Source organism: Palaemon carinicauda, chromosome 1 (assembly GCF_036898095.1).
Source record: "Palaemon carinicauda isolate YSFRI2023 chromosome 1, ASM3689809v2, whole genome shotgun sequence".
NCBI lineage: Eukaryota > Metazoa > Arthropoda > Malacostraca > Decapoda > Palaemonidae > Palaemon > Palaemon carinicauda.
The window spans coordinates 252,342,287-252,367,151 of record NC_090725.1 but is presented as its reverse complement, the minus strand read 5'-3'; the positions used below and the strand labels follow the sequence as shown (position 1 = coordinate 252,367,151).

At 39.3% G+C, this 24,865-nt stretch overlaps 1 protein-coding gene and 1 long non-coding RNA gene across 3 annotated transcripts in view; one reads left to right on the top strand and one right to left on the bottom strand.

Moving 5' to 3' along the window:
* The window catches only part of LOC137655246 (uncharacterized), a 55,763-nt gene extending 38,149 nt beyond the window's left edge, over positions 1-17,614 (top strand). The window contains exons 2-3 of the long non-coding RNA XR_011046835.1: positions 14,919-15,096; positions 16,770-17,614. This is a non-coding gene — a long non-coding RNA (uncharacterized lncRNA). The remainder of the gene's footprint in view (positions 1-14,918; positions 15,097-16,769) is intronic.
* LOC137655187 (probable G-protein coupled receptor Mth-like 3) overlaps positions 1-24,865 on the bottom strand; it is a 176,077-nt gene that overhangs the window by 14,273 nt on the left and 136,939 nt on the right. For both annotated transcript variants that reach the window (XM_068389073.1, XM_068389080.1), the window contains exons 7-8: positions 19,074-19,169; positions 12,909-12,990 (exon numbers count right to left, since the gene is read on the bottom strand). In XM_068389073.1, coding sequence (XP_068245174.1) covers positions 12,909-12,990; positions 19,074-19,169 — 178 coding nt within the window. The remainder of the gene's footprint in view (positions 1-12,908; positions 12,991-19,073; positions 19,170-24,865) is intronic.

Here is a 24,865-nt window from a genome sequence, read left to right as displayed (position 1 = left end):
CATTTGCGTGAACAACCTACTGCGCACATATATGCAAAAGGTGCGCGCAATCGTGAGGGGCGCGCGCACGAGCACCCTTCCGCCTACCAACAGTTCGGCGCATGAGTGCATGACCATCTTGGCACTCTCAATCAGTCTCTCAAGCCCCTTGGACCTCAACAGAGACAGCAGTCGCCTGCGTGACCGAGCCCAGATCCTATCCCTAAGGGTAAGCCTGTGCCGATCTTGCCTGTAGGGAATCCTCCCTCAGACAAGAGGGTTAAGAAACCTGCCCAGGTTCCTAAACCCAGGGAGCAGTGCCTTCCTAAGGACCTCCCCTTTAGTTCCTCGGGAGCCTGTAACCCCCGTGGCTTAGCGCCTTATTCAATGTAATGCGCCAAGCCATGAAAGGAGTCGTTCCCCGCTCCCAGTCCTTAGGTGACACACCTAGGATCCCTTTATCGCCTCCTCTCTTCCCAGGGTCCTCTCCTCCCTCCGATCCTAGGAGGAGTTCGGAAGATTCCGCACAGGCGGGTCCTTCTGGCAAGGGGAGACGGTCATCCCCTCGCAAAAAACCTCTGGAGGAGATTAGGCATGAAGCTCTGGGTAGCCCCTACAGTTCAAGATGCCACAGGCCAGACCAAAGGGGAAAAGGAAAAGGATTCGGCCTTCGCTCCCCAAGGATGATAGGGTTACTTCCTATGGAGACTCCTTCCGTCCCTTACCGGTCGAGATAGTGTCTAAGGAGGCACGACTTGCGGCCGGAGGGAACTCGCCCCTTACGGCAATGGACTTACATTCCACCTGTAAGCCGACGGAGTCCTCTAGGCCCCTGGGGACAGATGACCTCCGGCCTCGTGGGAGAGAACCGAAGGATTTGTTCACCATCCCCAAATCCTTGGCTAGGCTTCCTTCCTCACTACCTCCCAGGCAGCCGGAAGCGAACACCACCTCTGCAGTCTCCCTATCCCCAGTCTATTCAGTTGACGACTTCGACCCACTTCGGGCTCCTGTGGATGAGAGCTTGGATGTGGAAGGGCAAAGCGATCTCGAGGACGACGCTCTGCCAGGAGCCGCTAGCCCTAAGCTTATGGAGGATGAGAGGAAGGAGTCGGAACACACCTTCTGGCAGGTCCTAGCCTGCATCCGTTCCATCAATGGACTTCCAGATCGATCCATTGGCAGCCCCTCTAGATGGAAAAGAAATGGTCCTTGACCAGTTCTACAGCACTCAGAAACCTCAAAGGACCAGTGCAGCTTTGCCCTGGTCAAAGGGGTTGAAGAGTGCCAAACAGAAGGCAGTGTCCCAGGCAACTAGGTCCACCTCCTCTTCGCTCCAGCTCGTCCTCCAAGCTCCTACCTCCTCCGTATGTGTTTCAGAGGAGGTACCATGAGATCCTCGGGGAATCTCTTCCAACGCTGTCTCTCGACCACTCTATAGAGGCACTCTCGAAGGCCACACCCTTTGAGAAACTTATGGGACTTCCAGTCTCCTTTTCGGCCTCTGAAATCCTGAACCAGGAGAAGGTGGTGAAGTACACCATGCAGGCTACTTCGTGGCTGGATTTCTAGTTAGGATCCTTAGGACAACTGATGGTCTAAGGACCTGTCTCGGGAGTCCTCCAGGAAGTCTTTGGAGACTTTCCTATTGTCTGGCACTCGGGCCATCGAGTTCCTCTCCCATCAGGTAGTGAACCTTTGGGCCAACACTATCCTGAAGAGGAGAGGTGCCGTCATAGGCAAGTTCCATAGACATCTCCCTCAGGCCGAAGTAGCGAGACTGAGAAATGCTCCTTTTGAGGGGAATTCTTTGTTCCATCCCAAGGATGTCGAGCGGGTGGCAGAGAGGTGGAGGAAGTCTAGTCAGGATTCCCTCATCCAAAAGGTCTTAACAGCTAGACCTTACCCCTCTCAGCCACAGAGGAAAGCACAGCAAAACCCGCAACCGAAAAGGGCTAGAGACTCAAAACAGCAGGGTAAAAAGGGTGTGAAGCAGGCCTTTCACAGAAAAAAGTCCTTTCATGGAGGACAGGCAATCCTCCCATTTGCCCACCTGTGGGGGGATGCCTGCAAAGCCGCTGGCAGAGGTGGCTTCACCACGGGGCCGAACTCTGGACGATCGAGGTGATTCATTCAGGGTATTGTACAGTACCCCGTTCACGCTCTCTCTGCCTCCACTGACTAGAGTGCAGATTCCATCGAACGCCTGTGCGAAGGGATCCGCACAGGAGTTTGCCCTCAGGGCAGAAGTCCAGTCCATGTTGGAGAAGGACGCTCTCCAGGAGGTCCTCAACGGGTCCCCAGGGTTCTACAGTTGACTCTTTCTTGCGAAAAAGGCGTCTGGAGACGGGAGATCAGTCATCGACCTCTCGGTCCTGAACAGGTTTGTCGAACAGACACCTTTCAGGGTGGAGACGGCCGACACAGTCAGACAAGTGGTAAGACCCCAGGACTTCTTGTGCACTCTAGATCTGAAGGACGCATACTTCCAGATCCTAATTCACCAGTCTTCCAGGAAGTATCTGAGATTCATGTTCAATTGGAAGCATTACCAGTTCAGGGTACTGTGTTTCTGTCTTTCCACAGTACCCCAGGTATTCACGAGAGTATTCTCCCTAGTATCATCTTGGGCTCACAGAGTCGGCATCCGTCTCGGGCTCATAGAATCCGCATCCGTCTCCTAAGATACTTGGATGACTGGCTGATTCTGGCCGACTCAGAGGCGGCCCTTCTCCGCCACCGAGACGAGCCTCTAAGGTTTTGCCAGGATGTGGGGATCGTGGTAAACCTCGAGAAATCTCAACTGCTCCACTCTCAAGAACTGGTAATACCTAGGCGTGCGATTAGACACCCTAAGGCACAAAGCGTTTCCATCAGACGAAAGGATCCAGAGACTGAGGGAGATAGCACAGGTCTTCCTCAGTCGGGAAGAGCTACCGGCGCAGTACTGTATTAGATTCGCCTTCTCGGTCACCTCTCTTCCCTGATCCGACTGGTCTCCAACAGTCGCCTCAAGAAGAGATCCCTCTAGTGGCGACTAAAATCCCAGTGGAACCAACACTCCGATTCCTGGGATCACCTAGTCCAAATAGGGCTAGAGGAACAGTCGGACCTCAGGTGGTGGCTGGCGGAGCCGAACCTCTGCAAAGGGCTTGATCTCTCGTCTCTCCCCCAGAATTGATGCTTTTTTCGGATGCATCAAAAGAAGGGTGGGGGGCTCACGTGCTGCATCATTACATCTCCGGCCAATGGTCCGAATCAGAAAGGTACCAGCACGTAAATCTCTTAGAGATGAGAGCAGCCTTTCAAGCCCTCAAAAAGTTCCACCAGGTCCTGGCGGGGCACTCCGTGGTGTTGAGAAACAACACCCCGGTAGTAGCTTATCTAAGCAAACAGGGCGGTACCTTTTCGCAGCAGCTGTTCCGTCTTGCAGTAGAGATACTCAGATGGACAGAGGACAACTCGGTGACTATCAGCTCGCTTCATTCCGGGCAAGCGGAATGTGCTAGCAGACAAGCTGAGCAGAGGGACTCGGATAGTTGGCACCGAGTGGTCTTTGAATCCTCTGATAGCCAACAAAGTCCTGACTTTGTGGGGTTCCCCGACTGTAGATCTGTTCACAATGGCACTGAATTTCAGGCTCCCGTTGTACTGCTCCCCAGTCCCGGATCCCCAAGCTCTTTGGCAAGATGCTTTCCGACAAAGGTGGATAAACCTGGACGCTTACGCGTTTCCCCCGTTCTGTCTGATGAGAAAAGTCCTCAACCAGGTACGAGCAAGCAACAACTTGCAAATGACCCTCATAGCTCCGCTATGGCATCACGCAGAATGGTTCCCGGATCTTCTGCATTTCCTCACGGAGATCCCGAGGGAGCTCCATCCACAGCATGACCTCCTCAAACAACCACATGCCAACATCTTCCACAAAGCCGTAGCTTTGCTTCGACTTTACGCCTGGAGACTATCCAGCACCTCCTCCCACAGAGAGGCTTTTCGCAACCGGTTGCGAAAAGAATGGCTGGACACCTCAGAAGATCCACAGAGGCAGTCTACCAGGCGAAGTGGTCAGTTTTTGGTGGTTGGTGTCGTGGAAGGGGTATCTCTCCCCTCGATGCCTCTGTTCCAACTATAGTGGAGTTTCTTGTATACCTTCGGAAAGAAATGCTTCTCTCGGTCTCGGCAGTCAAAGGCTACCACTCAGCCTTGAGTCTCACCTTTAGACTGAGAAGAGTCGATATTTCCTCCTCGTTGGAACTTTCTTTGCTCATACGTAGTTACGAGCTTGCTTGTCCCCAGGCAGAGCTAAGACCTCCCCCTTGGAATGTGGTTCGGGTCCTCAGGTCTCTGAAGGGCTTCCCCCTATGAACCACTATGCCAGGCCTCCGATCGCCACCTCACGTGGAAGACGGTGTTCCTGCTCGCTCTGGCTTCGGCCAAGAGAGTCAGCGAACTTCATGGTCTATGTGCTTATGTCTCCCACTCTAGGAGATGGGGGGAAGTAATCCTCAACTACGTCCGTAAGACTCAAAATCCGGGTGTGCCAGACTCCAGGTTCGGCCCATTTCGGATAGAGAGTCTTCGTTCTGTAACCGAAGATCCAGACCAACTGTTATTATGTCAATTAGAGGGAACCTCGGGTCATGACCAAGGCCAGTTGGTAGAACTTCCTCCCTCCTAAGAGTAAGTCACCCTATAAATAGCGAAGGTTTGTATCTGTGTCGGAACAAATAACAAATTTGGAAATAATTTATATTTTTCCTAACATACAAACCTGGAGCTATTTATACAAATTGGCCCGCCACCCTGTCCCTCTATAAGTCCTGCCAGAAAGCAAAAGTGGTTTCTCAACCGACAGGTGTGAGTGAGCAGGGTAGCCAGTCTACCCCAACCCCCTCCCGCTAACTAGCGGATGGGGTAATTATCCTCACTAAAATTGTCTTGGCTGGTTTTCAGCGTTGCCAAAAGTAATACAAATTATTTCCAAATTTGTTATTTTTCTCTTTTGTACTCTCAAAATGGGATCCTTTCAAGTCTTCTTCAATTTCAGAAACGACCAAAAGTTACAAGGAGTCATCTGGTTAAGTAGGGTGGTTGTTAAACGACTGTAATTCATTGTTTAGCCAAGAACTACAGTTCCAAAGATCAATATCAAGATCAGGAATATGAATTTAAGACCACAAGCTTTTGTCTAACAAAATTTTTGTTGAGATTCGGCAATTGAGGTCGAGAGTAAAACAATACTCAAAACTAGGAAATATTAAAGAATTAAAACACTACTTCAAAACAGAATGACCACCAAAAATCATAAAACTACCTCAATAAGCCATTTTTTGCACAATTGACAAAGAAACAGACTGAATGAGTTTCTAAAAAGTAAATTTTCAATTAAGAATCACAGCTAAAATTTTAGGAGTTAGAGTTAAAGAAACACTGTCCTTGATCTACTTACAATCATACTTTTAGTTTTGTTCAACTTCATGCCCTAAAATTTGCACCATGCACTAATTTTACCTAGATCAATATTAAGGGATTCAGTAACCCCAGATCTACATTCAAGCGATGGAATTGATGCAGAGAGAGTAACATCATCTGTACATGCTACAAGCTTATTTTCTGGACCAAACCACATACAATATCATGTGTATATCGTATGAAAAGTAACGAGTCAAGAACACTACCTTGAGGAACACCAGATATCACATTCCAATACTGTACTCACTATGGGGTATTCGACATCCACGAAAGCTCTGGCTTTATGGGCGAAGGTGGAAGGGATGTTGGAAAAGAGCCTGCTCGAAGTAATTTGAGACGAGTCTCCATGCTTCTATAGTCGGCTCTTCCTGGTGAAGGTGACTGGGGAGCTGGAGGCCGGTCATTGACTTTTACTGGTTGTTGTGGCCTGATTGGTAACGTCTCTCCCTGGTGTTTGCCAGTCGGGGGTTAGAGTCCCGCTCAGTCTTGTTAGTGCCATTAGTGTATGCAACCTTACCATCCTAGTGAGCTGAGGTTGGGGGATGTGGGGGAGCCTATAGATCTATCTGTTGAGTTATCAGCAGCCATTGCCGGGCCCTCCCTGGTCCTAGCTTGGGTGGAGGGGGCTTGGGCGCTGATCATTATTATTATTATTATTACTTGCCAAGCTTGAAGCCTAGTTGGAAAAGCAAGATGCTATAAGCCCAGGGGCTCCAACAGGGAAAATAGCCCAGTGAGGAAAGGAAACAAGGAAAAAATAAAATATTTTAAGAACTGCAACATTAAAATAAATTTTTCCTATATAAACTACAAAAACTTTAACAAAATAAGAGGAAGAGAAATAAAATAGAATAGTGTACCCGAGTGTACCCTCAAGCAAGAGAACTCTAACCAAAGACAGTGGAAGACCATGGTACAGAGGTTATGACACTATCCAAGACTAGAGAACAATGGTTTGATTTTGGAGTGTCCTTCTGGAAGAGCTGCTTACCATAGCTTAAGAGTCTCTTCTACCCTTACTAAGAGGGAAGTGGCCACTGAACAGTTACAGTGCAGTAGTTAACCCCTTTGAGAGAAGAATTGTTTGGCAATTTCAGTGTTGCCAGGTGTATGAGGACAGGAGAATATGTAAAGAATAGGCCAGACAAGAGCGAATGATCCAATGTAGTCCTGTCTGGTCAGTCAAAGGGCCCCATAACTCTCTAGTGGTAGTATCTCAATGGGTGGCTGGTGCCCTGGCCAATTTACTACTTAATAAAATACATGGTCAGTGTCTATGGCATTGTCCTGCTTGATAGGGCAATGTCACTGTCCCTTGCCTCTGTCATTCATGACGGCCTTTAATCATTTAAACAAGTTTATTCGTCAAAGTTCATGATGGAAACCATACGGTTTGTACTGTTTTTCCGTCTGTGAGGGAGATGCTTTCAGCAGACCTGAAAGACTTTTACTTTCAAGTGCCCGTTCATCAGTCCTCTCAAAAGTACCTCTGCATCTCCATCTGCAGGTGGTGTACCAGTTCAAGACTGTGCTTTGGACTGTAAGACTACCCGAGAGTTCACACGGATGTCACTGGGAGCCGCTTGAGCTCACTCCTGAGGATATATCTGCTAAGGTATCTCAATGATTGATTGATCCTGACCTCCTCAGGGTGGCAGTTATGTCAGGATCAAGATTGGATTCTCACTTTTTGCCAGTATCTGGAGATGGCAGTAATGCTATGAGAAGTCGAATTTCATACCCAAGCAGGGGTAATTAATAGCATTACAGGAATGTTTGAAGACAATCAGTAGTGTTCATGTGCAATGTCAACTAGCAAGATACGCAGCCTTATGCCCTCTTTGCAGGCAGACAAAACATATGTACATCTGAGAAATGTTTTCATGCCGTAGAGGAGTCAGCAAGATACTTTTCATTTAGGAGGAATGTATTACAGAGGGGCTTGCATTGGAAGGTTGTTTTCTTGAAGACAATTCATCCCAAAGGACCAAACACAAAGTTTACGCACTCAACAAAGAACTGCCTGACGTCCCATGCCTTAGGGTTTGCCCTCCACATAACGTGCAGTTTCTCCTTTATTATCTTTTGTGGTTTAAAGGCACGGGGGTTTTCAGAATGGTATATGAGCAGTGGCTTTATCTTGCAGTCGCTACTCACATTGGCACACAGGGCGAGGGTCAACCTATCCTTTTTAAGTTTGTGGCCTGGCATCTTTTTCTTTTCTGTATTTATGTCCTCCTTGGCATCTTCCAAAATAGCCCTGTTACAGTTGAAGATTTGCTGGATGATGTATCCAACGTCAAAAATTATTTGAGCAAAAATTCTAACAAACTCCTCTGCTGCCTTGCCATGCCAAACTACAGAATGAATGCCAATCCTTTTACGGAAATTGTCGAACCAGCCCTCACTGGCTTTAAAGGAATCATCATTCGCTGAAGTGCCTGAGGTTTCCTATACCAAATTGGAATAAATGGTTCATGCCTTCTCACAGATTATAGCCTCTATTACACTATCTACTGCAAGCTGCTTCCTCATCAGCCACACCAACAGCAGATTCTCCATCCTTTCATGAACAGATGTTTGGAGCTTTGAAATTATCTTATCACCTTTGGCTGGCGTTATATCCTTCTTAACAGATTCTTTCTGGTTCAAAATTTTACATATCGTAGTTGTAGAACGTTCATACATCTTAGCCAAGTCCTTCACACAATCACCTTTATTTCCTCTTTAGACTTCTGGAAGTGTTGTAAACGATATAGATGCTGCTTTAGCTAAGATTTAGCATTAGTTTTAGACTTCGCGAAGTGTTGTAAAAGTTATAGATGCTGTCTTAGCAAAGATTTGGCATTAATTTTATACTTCTGGAAGTGTTGTAAATGTTGTAGATGCTGTCTAAGCAAAGATTTGGCAGTAATTTTAGACTTCTGGAAGTGTTAAAAATAATTATTTCATGTTTAAATTATATGGACATCTTCCTCCTCTCTGCACTGTTACTAGCACCTAAGAACACTTTAACTTCTTAGGAGGCATGGTTAAAAGAGAATTAGAATAAGAAATTCTCACACACCACAAGGCAAGAAACCGTGAGCACAATGAATCTGTGTTTACTAGGCGAGTGCACAGACACAAGAGAGCATGTTGGAACCTGGAGGCTGAGGGATGCTGTGTCGTCACTGCTCACTACGCCAATAAAGCAGCGGCGCTGTCTTGAACTCGTATCTCAAATTCTTGCATCCATAACAAAGCAAAAAAATCGACCAAGTGATGACTCATATCTTGGAAAAATTGTATGTTAATTCATTTGCAGGTCAAAGTGTCATACAATTCAGGTGCTATTGGTCTTTCATCCATATGAAAGGCAGATAGGGGGTGGCAATGGTCCCCGCTTAGCTTCTCAACAGATCAAGTGTTGAGTCTCCCTAATTAAAGGATGAGGGTTTGTACGACGTGTAGGAACAAATGACAAATTTTAAAAGTAATTTTTATTTCTTCCCAGCCATACAAACCTGAGTCCTTTAATTCAACTTCCCTCCTCAATCACCCCTCTTACTGGGCTGAAGGTCAAAAGTGAAGGCACTCCTATCCTACTGGAGAGGGTACAGGCCTCTTTGCCCCGCACCCTCACCGTTATTTAACTTCTTTTTATCTCATTTTAATCCTATCTCATGCTACAGTAATCTTCCAAATTAGAGGACTTGAGATTTGTATTGCTAGAAAAAATATAAATTACTTAAAATATTTGTCATGTTCCTCTATTTCACTTCTAAATCCATTCCCTGATTGTTTACTGTACTATTTGAGAATTTATAATTTATGTGATTTTTCACAGATATGTCTATTATTGAGTAATACATTATTTATGCTTTGGATACCACAATAGCTTGACAAAAATAAGTTTTCCTTCGTCATACTACTATAATTTTCTGCTGGACATTTAACAAGGATCAGCTTGATTTTGCATAGTAGATAGTCAAAGATCCTCAGTTATCAATAAAATTTACTATAATAAACAGAAATGTCTCAATTCTTTGCATAATCATTGAGAAGTCTGAGTAGTTCATTTGTCTTTCGTAACATATTGTATAAGTACTAGACTGTAAAAATACTGTAATTTTATTTACATAAGATAGTTTAGTCATCTTCTTAAAGTCATTTGCTACTATCACTTGCAAACCTTTAACACACTTTATATACTTTTAAAGCAATATAAAAATAAAGGAAAAATTTTGGAAAAAGTTACAGGAGACAAAGACAGAATAACTACAGGGATATTTCAACAGTGGGATTGAAATAGCTGGGTACACATATAAATTTATTAATTTTTAAAACTTGCTCATATGAGAAGTTGGTTAATACTTGCCTGACTGGGATGGCAGTAGTAGTCCTTAGAACCTGTACCAAAGGATATTGTTGATATGGTGACGCATTCTAAGCTTTACCTAAAAGCTCATGGTACAAGAAACATTTTGAATTGCCAGAAGCTAATGAAGAAAACTAGTTAGAATAAACAGACCCACCCAAGGCTACAAGATGGCCAATCAAAAGCAGGGCACTTGACCAAAGTTTGTATGAAAGTTGAAAACATAATACAACTGGAGTTAAAGCAAAAAGCTGCCAGTAATAAGGGTAATGGAAGAACCAAGGGAGATGACCTCAATCATGATTTGTGATAACATTGACAGCTATGTTGGGTACTACATCTGAGATAGAAAATAAAAGTTGGTAGATGCAGATGAACTACTTGTTGTGGTGGGAGTATGCATATCCAGAGAATATATGAAAATGTACTGTAATCTACCAAATAATGAAGGATGTGCAGTTGAAGAGAAAATATGCAATTGAAAATATTACTGAGAATACACTTTAATAAATAAGTTATATGCAATGTATCTAGATACCAATTTATAATGTTAATCTTGAAAATGTTCAAGGTATAAAGGTTCTAGAGGAGTTTAAAGTTGAGGTTGAGATGGTTGAGAATGTGGTTAAAACAGACAACTAAGAGGACCAGGCATAGGATAATGGTGCAGAGACAAGTCTGGGACAAGATGCTAATACTGACAGAGCAGTAGTAATTTTCAGAGGTCATGCACAGTGAGAAAATGCAGCATTAAGTCACGGTGGTAGCTTCAAGCATTCTGCATGTAGGAGCAGATCAGCTAGATGAATCACAGCTGAAAGATTAGTCTCATCAACCAGTGAAAGAGATTCAATTACAACATAGTACAGAACCAAGAGGGAAGGAGGCTGTAGATAAATCATTATTAGGTGTATATTCTATTGGACAAGGTGACCATTGAAGAAGGAGATCCTGGTACCAGAGTTTTACCAAATTCAAGGGATGAAATTAACCCATGATTCCGCTGTTGGAAATCATCTCAGAGCAAAGAATACTGGATCAAATAAGTAGCAGATTTAATTGGCCAGGAGCAGATGTCACCAGCTTTTGCAGATCCAGAAACAGCCAGAAAACTACAAAGGTCTGTATCAGCCAAGAATCACTGGGAAAGATGCTCTTGATGGAGGCGCTATAAAGAGAGTAGGGTGAAAATGATTGGACATACAACACCAATTTTATCAAGGAGTATTGTGTATATTCTGTGAAGGAGATTTTGTTTGAAGAATTTTGTGCATTACATAAGATTGAAGGGTAGAAGATAGAAAGGTAAAATTCTTTAAGTAAATGCTCAGCAACCAAGACATCCAGTTTACTTCTGAAATGAAGGAGGTTGACTAGCTGTCTAGTGAGCACCGGGTAGCTGCTCAAAATGCCTTACAACCCATGGTGCAGTGCACTATGCAAAAGAATCGATGGTATATTGAACTCCATATTGAAGATGCACAAAGAGAGATCAAGGGATTAGGACTTGTTTTTTATCATCAATATTGTTTGCATAATGAGAAGTACCTGCATCAAACACCAATTTTTTAGTGTTAAGCTGTTGTATAAAAGGAAATGAAATGACCAATGGAGATTCTCAAGGAATTGTGGACCAGAGCCTCTGACAATCAAATATGCAACACCTACCAGTATGTGTTAGGGATAAGGAACCAACCACTTTGAAGAAACTTGTCAATCTTAAGGAAAGTTTCTGTGAATACAAGGATGTCAGAAGCATCATTAATACCAATGGACCCAGGATCATTAGTTCAAGGTGAGGCACAAAATATCGCTACTGTTCCGTATAGAATTAAACAAGCTGACTTTGCAGTGGAGGGGACCATAATTAAGGCATGGTTAATCATATGGATTACAAGGTGGATCTTTATAGAGAATTGTAGACTTCTCTTGCAATTATCCTAACAATCTATCATGAAAGTAAAGAGAGTGAAGCAGCAGTAATTAATTGTCTTTGAAGATACAAGATTCCTGATTGCAACCATCACTAAGGAGGAAGCAGAAGAAGATCAGGTAATCCAGAATGAGAGCTGGGTAGAACTTTGACTATAGGAAGATGAAACATACTGAGATTTCAATAGTAGTAATACCCTGAACAACCAACATAAGCAGGTATGTTATCTATGAAGAAAGAAGTTGAGGAGATCTGAACATCGGAATCATTAAAAAGTCAACTTCAGCATAATTATCACCAAGAAGGGAGCACATAGGTTTTGTTTTGACTGTTGTTAACCAAGTGTAAAGATAAAATTGGATAATGAACCGATACAAAATCAGAGGCTACGACAGCGAAACTTTAAAATGACAAGTTCTGAAGAGGCTATGATCAAGGGATACTGGCAGACTCCAATGGAAGAAGCATCAAACGAGAAGACCATGGGTTCAATTGAATTTTACCAATTCAAAAGAATAGCTTCAAAGAATGCTGACTATATTGTTGTTAATACATAGCTTTGTGGAAAGAGAATATCAAGAGAATCAGTCATATTCCAGAGAATGAAGGAAAGAGGATTGATCATCTGAACTTCTAAGTATTTCATCAGATATAGTGAAGTTAAATTTGTAGAGTACATGGTCAGCTGTAATAGACATGAATGAATCACAATTGATTAAACCTAGGATGCATCAATATCATAGACAAAAAAACAAGTGAGATTATACCTTTGATTAACAGGACATCACTGAAAGTTTGTAAATAACTAAGAGAATCATGTAGCTCCTTTGACTTTCTCAGTAAGAAAGGACCACCAAACAAAGTACAGCAGTGTGGAAGTGACCAAGAGAAATGGTTTCAAGAACTGAAGCAGACTTTAAGAAATTAACCAATCCTAAGTGTACCAGATTTTAAAAAATTTTTAATGGTGAGGACAGATGCATTGAATAAAAGACTGAAAGGCATAATCCTGTAAGGTTTTTTTAGATGGCATATATCCAGAGGGTATAGCCAAGGCTTTACCATCTTCCTAAATAGTATCAGTGTACAGTCAGTATAGTACTGCATTTTGTTTGTTGAATTAGACATAAGAATTGGTGCAACATTTTACTATGGTAACCTTACCCGATAGTCTCTCCTGAAGCACACTGTTACTAAGAATATGAAGACACCATGAAGAGCATTAAAGGCATCTAAGGCAGCCACCCTGTAAAGGAGAACTCAATATTAATGGCTAACCAAGTCCAATAAGTTTGTCACTCCCAGTAGTGGGAAATAGAAAACAGTGTCACCCATATTAAATATAGTTACAGATCAAAGAATCTGATTTTCTGCCAAAAATATTTTCTAGTTTTAATAAACAAAGAATAAGTTGTTTGAAAATTTACTTCCTGCTTTCTTGAATATTATCTTAAATTATATTCATATATGTTTGAAGGTCTTACAAAAACTAGCATTGTATTGCAAATTAGTGCACAACAGCTTCTAGTAACAGAAAATCTCTTAATTAATAAAACTATATTTTCTCCCATGAATCCAACCAACATTCTGACTACTACTTACTGAACATTATACCATATAAAGAGGATATTCAGTTTTGTTTATCTACAGGTAATTCTCTCTATACAATTGGGTTAGGTTCCTCTAAAATAGATCATTAGGTGATCAATTGGATAATGCTCCAGTTATAACATGGCTCTAATGGGGACATTTTTCTAGTGCCCCCCCCCCACCAAAGAAAAAAAAAGTATGATCATGAAAGAGGCTCGTGGCTCTATAATATAAAGGAACCAAACTTATTTGCAATAAATATGCACATAATTATACCGTAAAGTGAATAATTCTAGAATTAGGAGATGAAATATAAAAGAAACTAATATAAACACTAGAAATAATTGCAAGCTCTGCTCTAGTTCCTCACAATGCTTGGTACAGTTTCCACAATATGATCACACCTTAGTGTTAGAAAGTTTGCCATTTTCCCAATTAGACTATTCAGGGGAAGGGCCTGGCATTCCGTAAAGTAATATTTATTGGTATTTATTTACAATTATATGGCACAAAATACAGGAAAGAACTTGATAGAAAGACAAAAAATCATTAAGAACATCAAATAAGGGTTTGAAAATTCACATATGACAGTATTAGTCTCGACTTACTTTTCCAGTTACGTAACTGAGTACAGTATGTTGCGCTGTATTTTTAAAATAACTCAATGTTTTTATGTGTTTTTAGTTAAGGTGCATTCACACTTTTATATTTGAATGAACCTTAACTTAAAGAGAAAATGCAACTAGTTATACAGACCAAATACAGCACAAGCATATTTTATTTTAGTTAATTTTAAAGCCCTTGTGTATCAATGGCTTTTTGTCTTTTCTATTTGATTTTATATAACTGTCAATGCTTTCTTATATTTGTTGTTAAATTAATATGAATATTATTACTTTTGTTTTTCTCTCAAGGCTGAGATACACATACTTTTTCTTGTTGAAGTCTATAAAGAAATAGTGTTGTTAGACTAGGAGTGTCATTAATAGTGCATCAATTATTCATGGATTTTCAGCATTCTTTGGTGTGTCTGTTATTCAAACTCCACAAATGGTGAGGTCTGAGTATACTGCAATAGATTTCATATAACAAGAGACCATTCTACCAAATGAGCATGAACATTACTTGTCATGCTGACTCTTTCCTTTGTATTTGTAAGAGCAACAACCACCTGTTGAAATACTACCACTAGAAAGTCATTGAGTCCTTTGATTGGCCAGACAGTACTACATTGGATCCTTCTCTCTAGTTACAGCTAATGTTCCATTTTCCTACACATACACCAAATAGTCTGACCTATTCTTTACATATTCTCCTCTGACCCCATACCCCTCTTAATGAGAGAATACCTTGTCAAAGTCATCGGGCTTCAATAGGAAACATTGAAGCATTGTGGCGGGCAAGAGCACTCTTGAACTTGGGGAAATTGCTCCCCCAGTTTGAATTGAAATTTCTTTCTGTCTCATCTTTTCATTTCTCTGAATATTACTTCGACCTTCTCCTAACTTTATAAACATACTTTCGTCTTGCTGTCCCAACTAAAAATTTCTCTCTATATATCTAAAGTCTTCTGTTTATCTCCAGCAATGTCAAAGCCAAGGAGAGATGATGATGATGAAGTCAAGGTACTACAATGGATGAAAAACCAGCAGAGGCATCTTCAAAAATAAAAACTGCTACAACAGAAGCAGTAGACACAGGAGCACATACAGATCTGAGGCAGCAGTAACTGGACTATCAAGGGGGGTCACATTGTATCAAGGTACAGTAAAGTTGACCCTCTTTATCTGCAGATATTGCATTTGAATCTCTTCCTTGGCTAATGACTTCTGCTCAGAATAGGAAATCTTAAACTAATTTTTTCTTACAGTAATTATAAATACAGTATACCCCATAATTACTGTATACTGTACTTCTGTTTTAGTTGTATGGTTTTACTCTATTATAGTATAGTACAATGCTAGTTAGGACATCAGAACTCACATAATCAAATAGATCTCTAGAAATACACTATTTAGAACCCATATTCTTTTGTCTGAAGTCGATATTAATGTACAATAGTTACAGATTTTAATGAAAAATTCTTGTTTTGCCACTAATTCATAAATTTTTACACCTAGCTTGAGAAGCTCTTTGCACAGTTTAGAAAAAATGATAGGTGTTGTTTCTTTTTTAAGTTACTTGTTCGAACAGAATATGTCTCAAGGTTTTACATTCATAACCTCTTGGTTATGTGATTTCAATATCTGGATATACAATATAATACGTTTATTTCAGCTGTGTAAATAATGTTAGGTTAGGGTAGAACCGTGTGTGATATATTTTGTCTGATAATGACAAATAAAAGTCAAGTTTAATGTTCAAATAGATGCTAGACCTTCTATTGCAAGCTACTTGTTTAAATAGAATCTAAGTCCATCTTATATTCATAACTGTTCGTTATGCCTTTTCGATATCAGGATTTACAGTGTAATTAAGCCCTTATTTCAGCTATCATATGAATAATGATAGGTTAGTGTAGAAATGTGTATTGATTATTTAGTCTGATAATGAGGAATGGAAGCTAAGTTTAACGTTTGAACAACGCCAAAATAATCGCCCATGTGGCTTAAGCACGTAGCACAATATGTACCACTTGCCAGAACAGAACAGAGGAGTATACATATAATGTTGAATTGCGATAGAAGATAGCCATGATGGAGCATAGACCAATTGAACTAAGTGACTATTAAATACCGTATATAATTGCGTAACACACGAGTTTTGAAGAGTAATTTTGAAGCAAATTCAAGGGGGTCGCATCATACATGATAAAAAAATTAGCATATGCACCCTTAGTCTTGGACTAGGCTACAGCAATATTTCAAATAAACTGTATTTTGATGAAACTGATGTTATACTTAAACTGTATCCAATAATAATGCACGTAATATTTATATTTTAGTATCGTATTTATAAATAAAACCATAGCGAATTATAATCTTTACCATTGTTTATGTATAAAAGTCGATGGACACTATGCTTTTCAAATCAGCTGATTGAGGCAAACTACCGAAGGATATTTCATATTTCCTAAAGAAACAATTATTACTTGATCTATCATTTTCCAATTAGCATACTAATATCAATAGTTTTATTTGAAATATTTCTCACATTTCATTTACTGTTGAGTTGAATCGCATAGAGGAGTTAACCGGAGTTTCATTCATGTTGCCTATGCATGATAATTTATAGTTTTTTTTTTTTTTTTTTTTTTTTAGCTCTGTGGTGCTTGACTCTAAAGCTTAAGAAAAATATTTACATTGTGTTGTAGCAAAACTATATTCTCTCTTTCAGACACTTTGTAACTTTATCTTCGAAATTCTGTTTTTACATTTAATTACGCGATTTGCAAATTCATAGGATCTAACTAAATTTCCCTTTTGTTTCTTCCAGTTTTGGACATAGCTTTCCACGATTCTAAACAGAATAGAGCTATGAATAGTTTGTTTTCTCGCCTTCATTTACAGCTTGCTAGTTTATATTTGGCAGTATATTTTCTTGATCTTTTCTCCATAGTGAATAAGGGTATAATGTCAAAATATCAATCTTATGTTACTTTGTTTACTATCATATGATATCGATATGCAAACAAAACAGCTTCTATCTGATTCCAGTGTTCATAACAATACAACTGTTTTTTGTTTGGTTATTATGACGCGTTTACGCAATGATTTTTATGTTACTAACGATACTTTTATCCTCATATTTTAATTTTCTAACATTTTAGTAGTAGATGGGATAAAGAAATGAAGTAAAAATATTAGTCTGTTGTAATTTGGTTTCTCAAAAAGTAACTGGCATGATACACGAGCTATATGATAAAATCATATTTTATGGGTGAAAATTTGGAGTCGCACAATACGAGATCGGCTGTTACACGAGTAAATACAGTAATTAAAATAACACCAAAATACTCAGCCAATGTAGCCTACATAGTGCAATGTACCTCTTGTCAGAACAGAGCAATAAGATAATATTAAATTGCAAGCAAAGCCACAGCTGAACAAAGTCCAATAAGTGATTAAATAGTTATAATTCAGTGGACCAACATATCCATAAAGAAGTAAGAAGGGTATTACATGTAATGTTAGTTTCTGTGCTCTTTTTATTACAATAATATTCCATAACCATTACATTTAAATATATTTTAATATAGAAGTTTTATGTACAGTATACAGCAAAACTGGTGATACCCGAATAAAGTGATTTTCGCTCGAAAGTCACTTACTGGCAACCCTCACAGTCTTCACATTTCTAATGAGACTAGGTTCCCGGGACGAAGCATTTCGAAACTTGAGGGTTCAATAAAAGGTACAGTTCATTTTGCAAGATTTAAAGAATTTATGCTATATTTTTTATCAAAATATCAGCTAGATCATTATGGAAAAATTAACCCAATAATCTTTAATTATGATAAAAAATATAAATACTTAAGTCTGACTTTTTAGCCACCATAGTCATGTATTTAACGCAAAGAACATAACGGAGATGTAGTTGGCGGGGTCTAACCGGACATCAACTGGCAATCTCACGGTGGTACTTTCACAAGAAAATCATCTGTCAAATATGCCAACAGCTACCGGATATCTGTAACTCTAGTTAAGCTTATTTACCAGGTTTTCTATAAAAATAGATAAAACCAATCATCTTAACATTAATGAAACAACTGTTTAGATGGCTAAACTATGCAATAAAGGAGAAAAATTATACAAGCCATCCTAGGAGACAAAAGACACTGCTGCTGCACAACCGGAGAAGACGACGAAGAGTTATAAAGCCAATAGCATAGACAGACTCCAGAGCCATCCTATCATCATCATCATCATCAGCACCATTATTATTATTATTATCATTATTATTATTGTTATTATTATTATAATTTAAGATACATTGTTATTGTCTTTCTGTAGAAGCTGCACATAACACGTGTGGCTGAATATGTCTGACCTGATTATAGTCTTTCGTTCCTAAAGTAAAATAATAGAAAGGTAAAATTAATTATATTTCTAATAGCGAAGATAACTCACCACCTAGCTTATTTATTTATTTATTTATTTCATTTTTCCTCAAACTGAAAAAACTCATTGGGAGGCTAGAATTATATAAGTAGCGATGACTATAGTCTAAACTATAACTTGTAATAATTTATTGCAAGTTTTGAAATCATGATCCTAACTAATGTAAGTTTTATACACAAAACAACATAAGCAAAAAATAAGTAATAACTTTGAAATTATTTCCCAAATGCATAAATTGCTATCATTAGACTATAGTGCTCTGCTTAAACTGTTTTCCCTATAGATGCCCTCTTTCCCAGTTTGAATACTTCTATCCAGACAGAAAGCTCAAAGACTAGTCACGTTGACAAAAGGATTCTTGCTACAGTAACATATTTAATTTTTGGTATGAATTATTTTAGCATGAAATGTTTTTTAACGATCTAGCATTAATTAATGATATAATTAACCATAACAAGGGACCAACATTGTCTCATACATACACATGTTTACAAAGTGAAATATAAGATTTAATACTAAGTGGCAACTTAATTTAAGAACAATGCTTGTCCAAAGGAAAAATAAAAAAAATTATCACCAGTTTTGCTGCATACTGTACAATAATCAGTAAAGACTGTCTTTACTCCTTTAAAACCTCTTATACAACTGTTATATACTTGAAAGAACACGTATAACTTACCATGTTACACAAGGATCTTCTTCTAGAAGCCATGTTACCATTTCTATTATCCATGTTATTCCCATGATGATGAACAGCTTCAAGAATAACCATAGCCTGTATATAGTAAAATCATGTGAAATAATAATTGAAACTTACATAATTAAGAATATTCTTAAATTAAGTGAAACAGGAGAGATGTAAAGTTTTTTTTGCACTCAAGTTGATCAAAATGTCTAAGAATCTTTTAATAAAGATGACCTCTCCTATAATAATCTATGACCTCAATAATACTGGCAAAAACAGCAGTTGGATGGCTAAATCTTAACTTGAAGATAAAATAAGAATGGTTAATAATTTTCTTCCAAAATTTATATGTACAGCATCATTTTTAAAATGTCTCAAAAAACCTTCATTAATTGTATTATGTATTCTGTACATGGGTCATTAAATTAATAAATCGATGTCAAACCAGTATCTTTTTTTAGAAGTAATTTGTATTTTTCTTAACTATAGAAACCTTTCATAGGATTTTTTTTTAGCTTGGCTGGAACTCTGCTGTCAAAATTTGTGACGAGAGGTGTCGGTAGTTACTGGCAGATGGTAGGGAAGCCCTGCCCCACAGCCAGTTCACCAGGTAATCCCTTTGACCTTCATCTACGGCTTGTAGGTTGGTTGGGGTGAAGTGAAACTTGAAGGGCTGAGGTTTGTATAGTCAGGAAAAATAAAAATTACTTTTAAAATTTGTGATTTGTTTCTACACAAATACAAAGCCTCGTCCTTCACTACAATAGAAGACTCATCCTCAAGGGGAAGCAAGCCCCCTATAACCATATTAGTTGATTTAAAATTCTGGGATGTCTATATACTTAGACAAAATAGAGTTGTGGGAGTGTTCAATTCCTACCTCTACTCAGCACTTAAGAAGAGATTCTCATGGCTAGGCTAGGTTTTTGTATGGTGACAGATGGTCGAGGAAGAACCTATTATCTTCAGAAGGCTAAGTGTCTTGCATTCTATCCATCTTTTGCTTTGTAAGGAAGATGAGGGAGATACTTTTATAAATGATAAATGATATGCTGGAAATGATTGATGAAAACAAATGTGGTATTTTAATATTACTTGATCTTAGTGCTGCTTTTGATGTAGTTGTTCATGAACTGCTACTAAATAATCTATGGTCTATCGGTATTGAAGATGTGGTTATCATCCCTTGAAAGTGCCACAATCTTGCTGACTCTACCATCAGAAGCCATACAAAGCAAAAAGATTGACTTTTGAGTAAAATCCCTCAAAGAGGTAGTGGCATTATCTATTGAGGAGGCTAAGTGCAAGACTTCATCCAAAGACCATGAGATGGCCTTGGGAGGAGCATTTGGTTTCAATTTAGCACAAGCCTTCGGGGTTTGATTGAACAGTTCGCTGGTGAGTTCAATATCAAAGGCATAAGCGATAGGTTTAATTAGTGCTGCCCTACATAAGGCAATAGATGTAGAGGCCAAACCTTATACATGTAATGGAATAAAGAAGGAAATACAGAAGTCCATAGTAATGTAAGAGGGCTGATGTACTTTAACGAATTTCACCCATTTTCTCCAGGAAGACAAATACAGTATTGTCGTTTCGTAGTAAAGGACTTGAACTCTCCTATAAAGTCAATCCTCTCCTTCGCAACTCTGTACTTTCTTTGAGCCGCTAGGGCGAGAAAATTATGAACCGAAGGTATTTTGTTATCCAGGAGGAAGCAGAGACAGTCTTCTATTGAACATCCTGGGACAGCAATGGAGACGGTAGAGGGATCTGGTGAGGTTTGAGTTCCAGACACACACACACACACACACACACACACACACACACACACACACACACACACACACACACACACACACACACACACACACACACACACACACACTCTCTCTCTCTCTCTCTCTCTCTCTCTCTCTCTCTCTCTCTCTCTCTCTCTCTCTCTCTCGCTCGCTCGCTCTCGCTCTCGCTCTCGCTCTCTCTCTCAATCTTTCTTTCTTTAAAAAGGGTCCATTAAATACAACCAAAAATATACCATACATAAATCCATTTCAATCATAGCTTAAAACACAGCATGCAATTTTGTCAGCTGACCACTATTTTTAGAAAAAAATATTCCATTACAGAAAATTACAATTACTGTGTTTAAATAATTGTGCTTTAATAAAACATTTTTTGGGCTCAGGCCATGTCGTCCTGATGGAAGTTCCTATAGGGTAGCTTCCTAGGGTATATTACAACTACGGCGATATTCCCAGAGAATTTACCTTAACCCACGAAGGACGACCCGTCCATTTAATGGATGCATTAATTGCTACCAACTAGCGACCGTCTATATTGTGGATGCATTTTTTTCATCCTTTCTTCCCCCTACATATGACTTTAGCTCCGCCTTCTATTGACGTCACAGGCTACTTTAACCAATCAGTGATCGTTTACAAAGCAAAGTTGCCAGAAATCTTATACTTTGAGGTTATAGGAGTGTACTAAGCATGCGCCGTTGGCGGTGGGGGTAGGTGCCGTTTGGCTTATCGATCGAGATTTTGTTATCTGTTGGCAGGATAAAAGATAACTTTTTTTTATGCAAAATTAAGAGTTAATTTGTTTTATAATGGCTAATATGGAATATCATTATGATTCAGAAACAAGTGCTGATGATTTGGACAGCCATAGTGAGCATGATAGTGATGATTATATGACTGATAGCGATGTTTATGACGACGATCTTGACATTGAACCTGTTGCCTCATCCTGGGCACGTGTTTATCCGCCTGAAGGTATTGACTGTGGGAGTGATTTGGTTTTTACCCAAAGAAATGTAGGTCCTTTAGGGATTCCTAACCGTAATTCACAGCCTATTGAATACTTTTCTTTATTTATAACTGATGATATTATAGATATTCTTGTTCGTGAGACTAATATATATGCCAACAGATTTTTAGCTAGTAAGGAAGAGTGGATAAGAGAACATCCACGAAGCAAATACAGAATCTGGAAACCAGTAACTCATGAAAGAATGAAAAAGTTTTTAGCTCTTAGTTTACTCATGGGATTGATAAAAGTGCAGGATATAAAAGATTTTTGGAGTACGTTTCGTTCAACTAGAATTCCTTTTTTTGGAGAAACCATGCCACGCGATGAATATCTTCTAATTAGTCGATTTCTTCATTTGAATGATAATACCTTGAATAAGCCCAGAGGTGACCCACAGTATGACCCATGGTTTCGAGTGCGCCCTCTTTTAGATTCCTGCAATAAGTTATTCAAGGATCATTACAATCTTCAGCAGACTATCTCCCTTGATGAAAGTATGATTGGTATGCGTAATAGGTGTGCATTTATACAATATATGCCCAATAAACGGCACTGTAGGTATGGGATAAAAAAGTTTGAACTTTGTGAAGCTTCCACTGGATATGTTTATCATATAGATTTGTATTCAGGGCGTGATTTTTATGCTACTGGAAGTCAGCAAGGCTTTACTCATACAGTAGTAATGAATATAATGGAGAAAAGCAAGGTTCTGAATAAAGGTTATCACCTGATTACTGACAACTTTTATACAAAGATTCCTCTAGCAGAAGCCCTACTAATACAAAAGACATCCCTCACAGGAACAATAAAGATCAATTCTAAATTTTTGCCTCAAATTTTGGTCAAGCAGAAGCTCAGCACAGGTGAAACTGTCTATGTAAGAAAAGGAAAGTTGCTTACCTGTGGTTTCAAAGAGAAAGCAACTCGCAAGCCAGTTTACCTTTTGACAACATATGCTCATGCTGAAAATGTCACATTGCAGACAAGACATGGAGAAAAAATCAAGCCTAAAGTCATAAATGACTATAATGTTGGTATGGGAGGTGTTGACCTGTCAGACAAAAAACTTTATCATTATGCTGCACAAAGGTCAACCAGGAGATACTGGAAGAAAATTTATAGTAATCTTATAGATGTATCAGTTCTAAATGCTTATATTATCTATCAGCAAAATACTGATAGGCCATTCAAGAGAGATGATTTTCTTCGTGACATTATTGAATGTCTGTCAATCCCGGATGCTGCATCTTACCCTCTCATTCCACAGTCGCCTGGTAGCCGACTTTCTAATTCACCAGGTCGTAATCCTATTCCTGTCAGTTCACCTGGTTCAAGCCATGTATATGCTAGGTTAGATGGTTGCAAGCAAAGATTATGTGCAGTTTGTCCCAAGCGCTCGAAGCACTGGTGTCCTGGATGCAATGCTGGTATTCATGAGCAATGCTGGCCAAAGCTGCAACATTACTTCAGGGTGAAAGGTCGTCCTAAGAGGAAACATGAGGACAATGATGAACATGAAGACTGTCAGTAAATTCAAGTCAATAATTGAGGCTACTTTTATGAACTCACTTGATGATTATGAATGTTGTAATATTTTTGTAAATCCGCGTTACCAAATGGTGAAAAAGTGTCACTTGATATGTTGATATATATTTTTTTTACCACGCTATCACTGAATAGAATAATCTGTTTTTTTTAGGAATTTTTCAAAATTACATTCTTTACAAAATTAGCTTTGTTATAACAAAAAGGAATAATAAGTTTTGTAATAATCCAGCTTCAAAGTGACTTTGATTTTTTTGCAACTGTGATTTCTAAAGATATTTTTTTTTTATATCCAAAGTAATTAAATATGTATCAAACAATAAATGCTCTATTCAAAAAGCTCATCTTCTTGCGGTTTCAATGATACCAAATACTTATATATTAGAGTGAAAAATATATTATTTACAGATTTTTTTCCTTTTTTCTATAAATATCAATAAACTGTCGTCGTCTTTTGGCGGCGCGGCCCGTCGTCCTTCGTGGGTTAAGGTACCCAGAATTCTAACTCCTGGAGCGAATATCCCTAATGAAAGTACCAGGGATATCGCGAAATATCAGAGGACGTATTCTTGACACGCCACATGGCAATCTGCACCCCGAACAGAGATAACACTTTGAAGGGGTCAATTGGCAAGAAAACGAAAACGAGAAAGAAAAAGGAGAGCCGTTCGCAAGGTTCTCTCTTCTCCCGTTTCGTAAGCGTGCATTGCGCCGATTCTGGCGCCATCTGTATTCCTTTTTGCGTAGCTTAACAACTCGGTGTTTTTTCCTGTGTTTCTCGCAAAATCTTGGATTTAATCGCTTTATGCTTTCTCCAACTTTGTCTGCCTCTGATAAGTTGAGTATTATTTCTTTTATGTATAAATTGATTAATAGTAATAATCTTTGTTACAAGAGCCCTTGCCTACCGCAGGCGTCCTGGACGCTGTCGCTCGCTAGGTATGAGTTTTAGTTAGCCAGAGCGACGTTCCCGGCTGTTTTGCTTTAATAATTTTAGCTATTTAGCGTTACATAGGATTTCCTTATTCGTGCTTTAGTATCGTTGTTTTGGCGAAGTATTCGCCAATTCTGGCCTACGCTAGACCATGTAGCCTAGTCGTTTGGCCCTAGTACTTTCCTGCATGATTTTTGGATTTCCGAGTGTTTTAAAATTTTATTGAAGCTTTAGGCAGTTTTATACATTTAAGATTATTTTGATTATTTCCAAGATAGTATACGAGTGAGTTTCGGTGATTTAGGTAATCGATTCTCTTGGTGCCTAGGCTAAGTTGCCTATGGAGCCTTAGTATACTTTCTCATACTCCCCGGTTGCTTTCTTTTCTTCGGAGAAGGTATGCAATCCCTTTCCCTCTGTTTAAGCCTTGGGCTTAACCCTAGTGGTTTATCTGAATTAACTTTCGATACAACTATATTGGGGTGTTACTGTA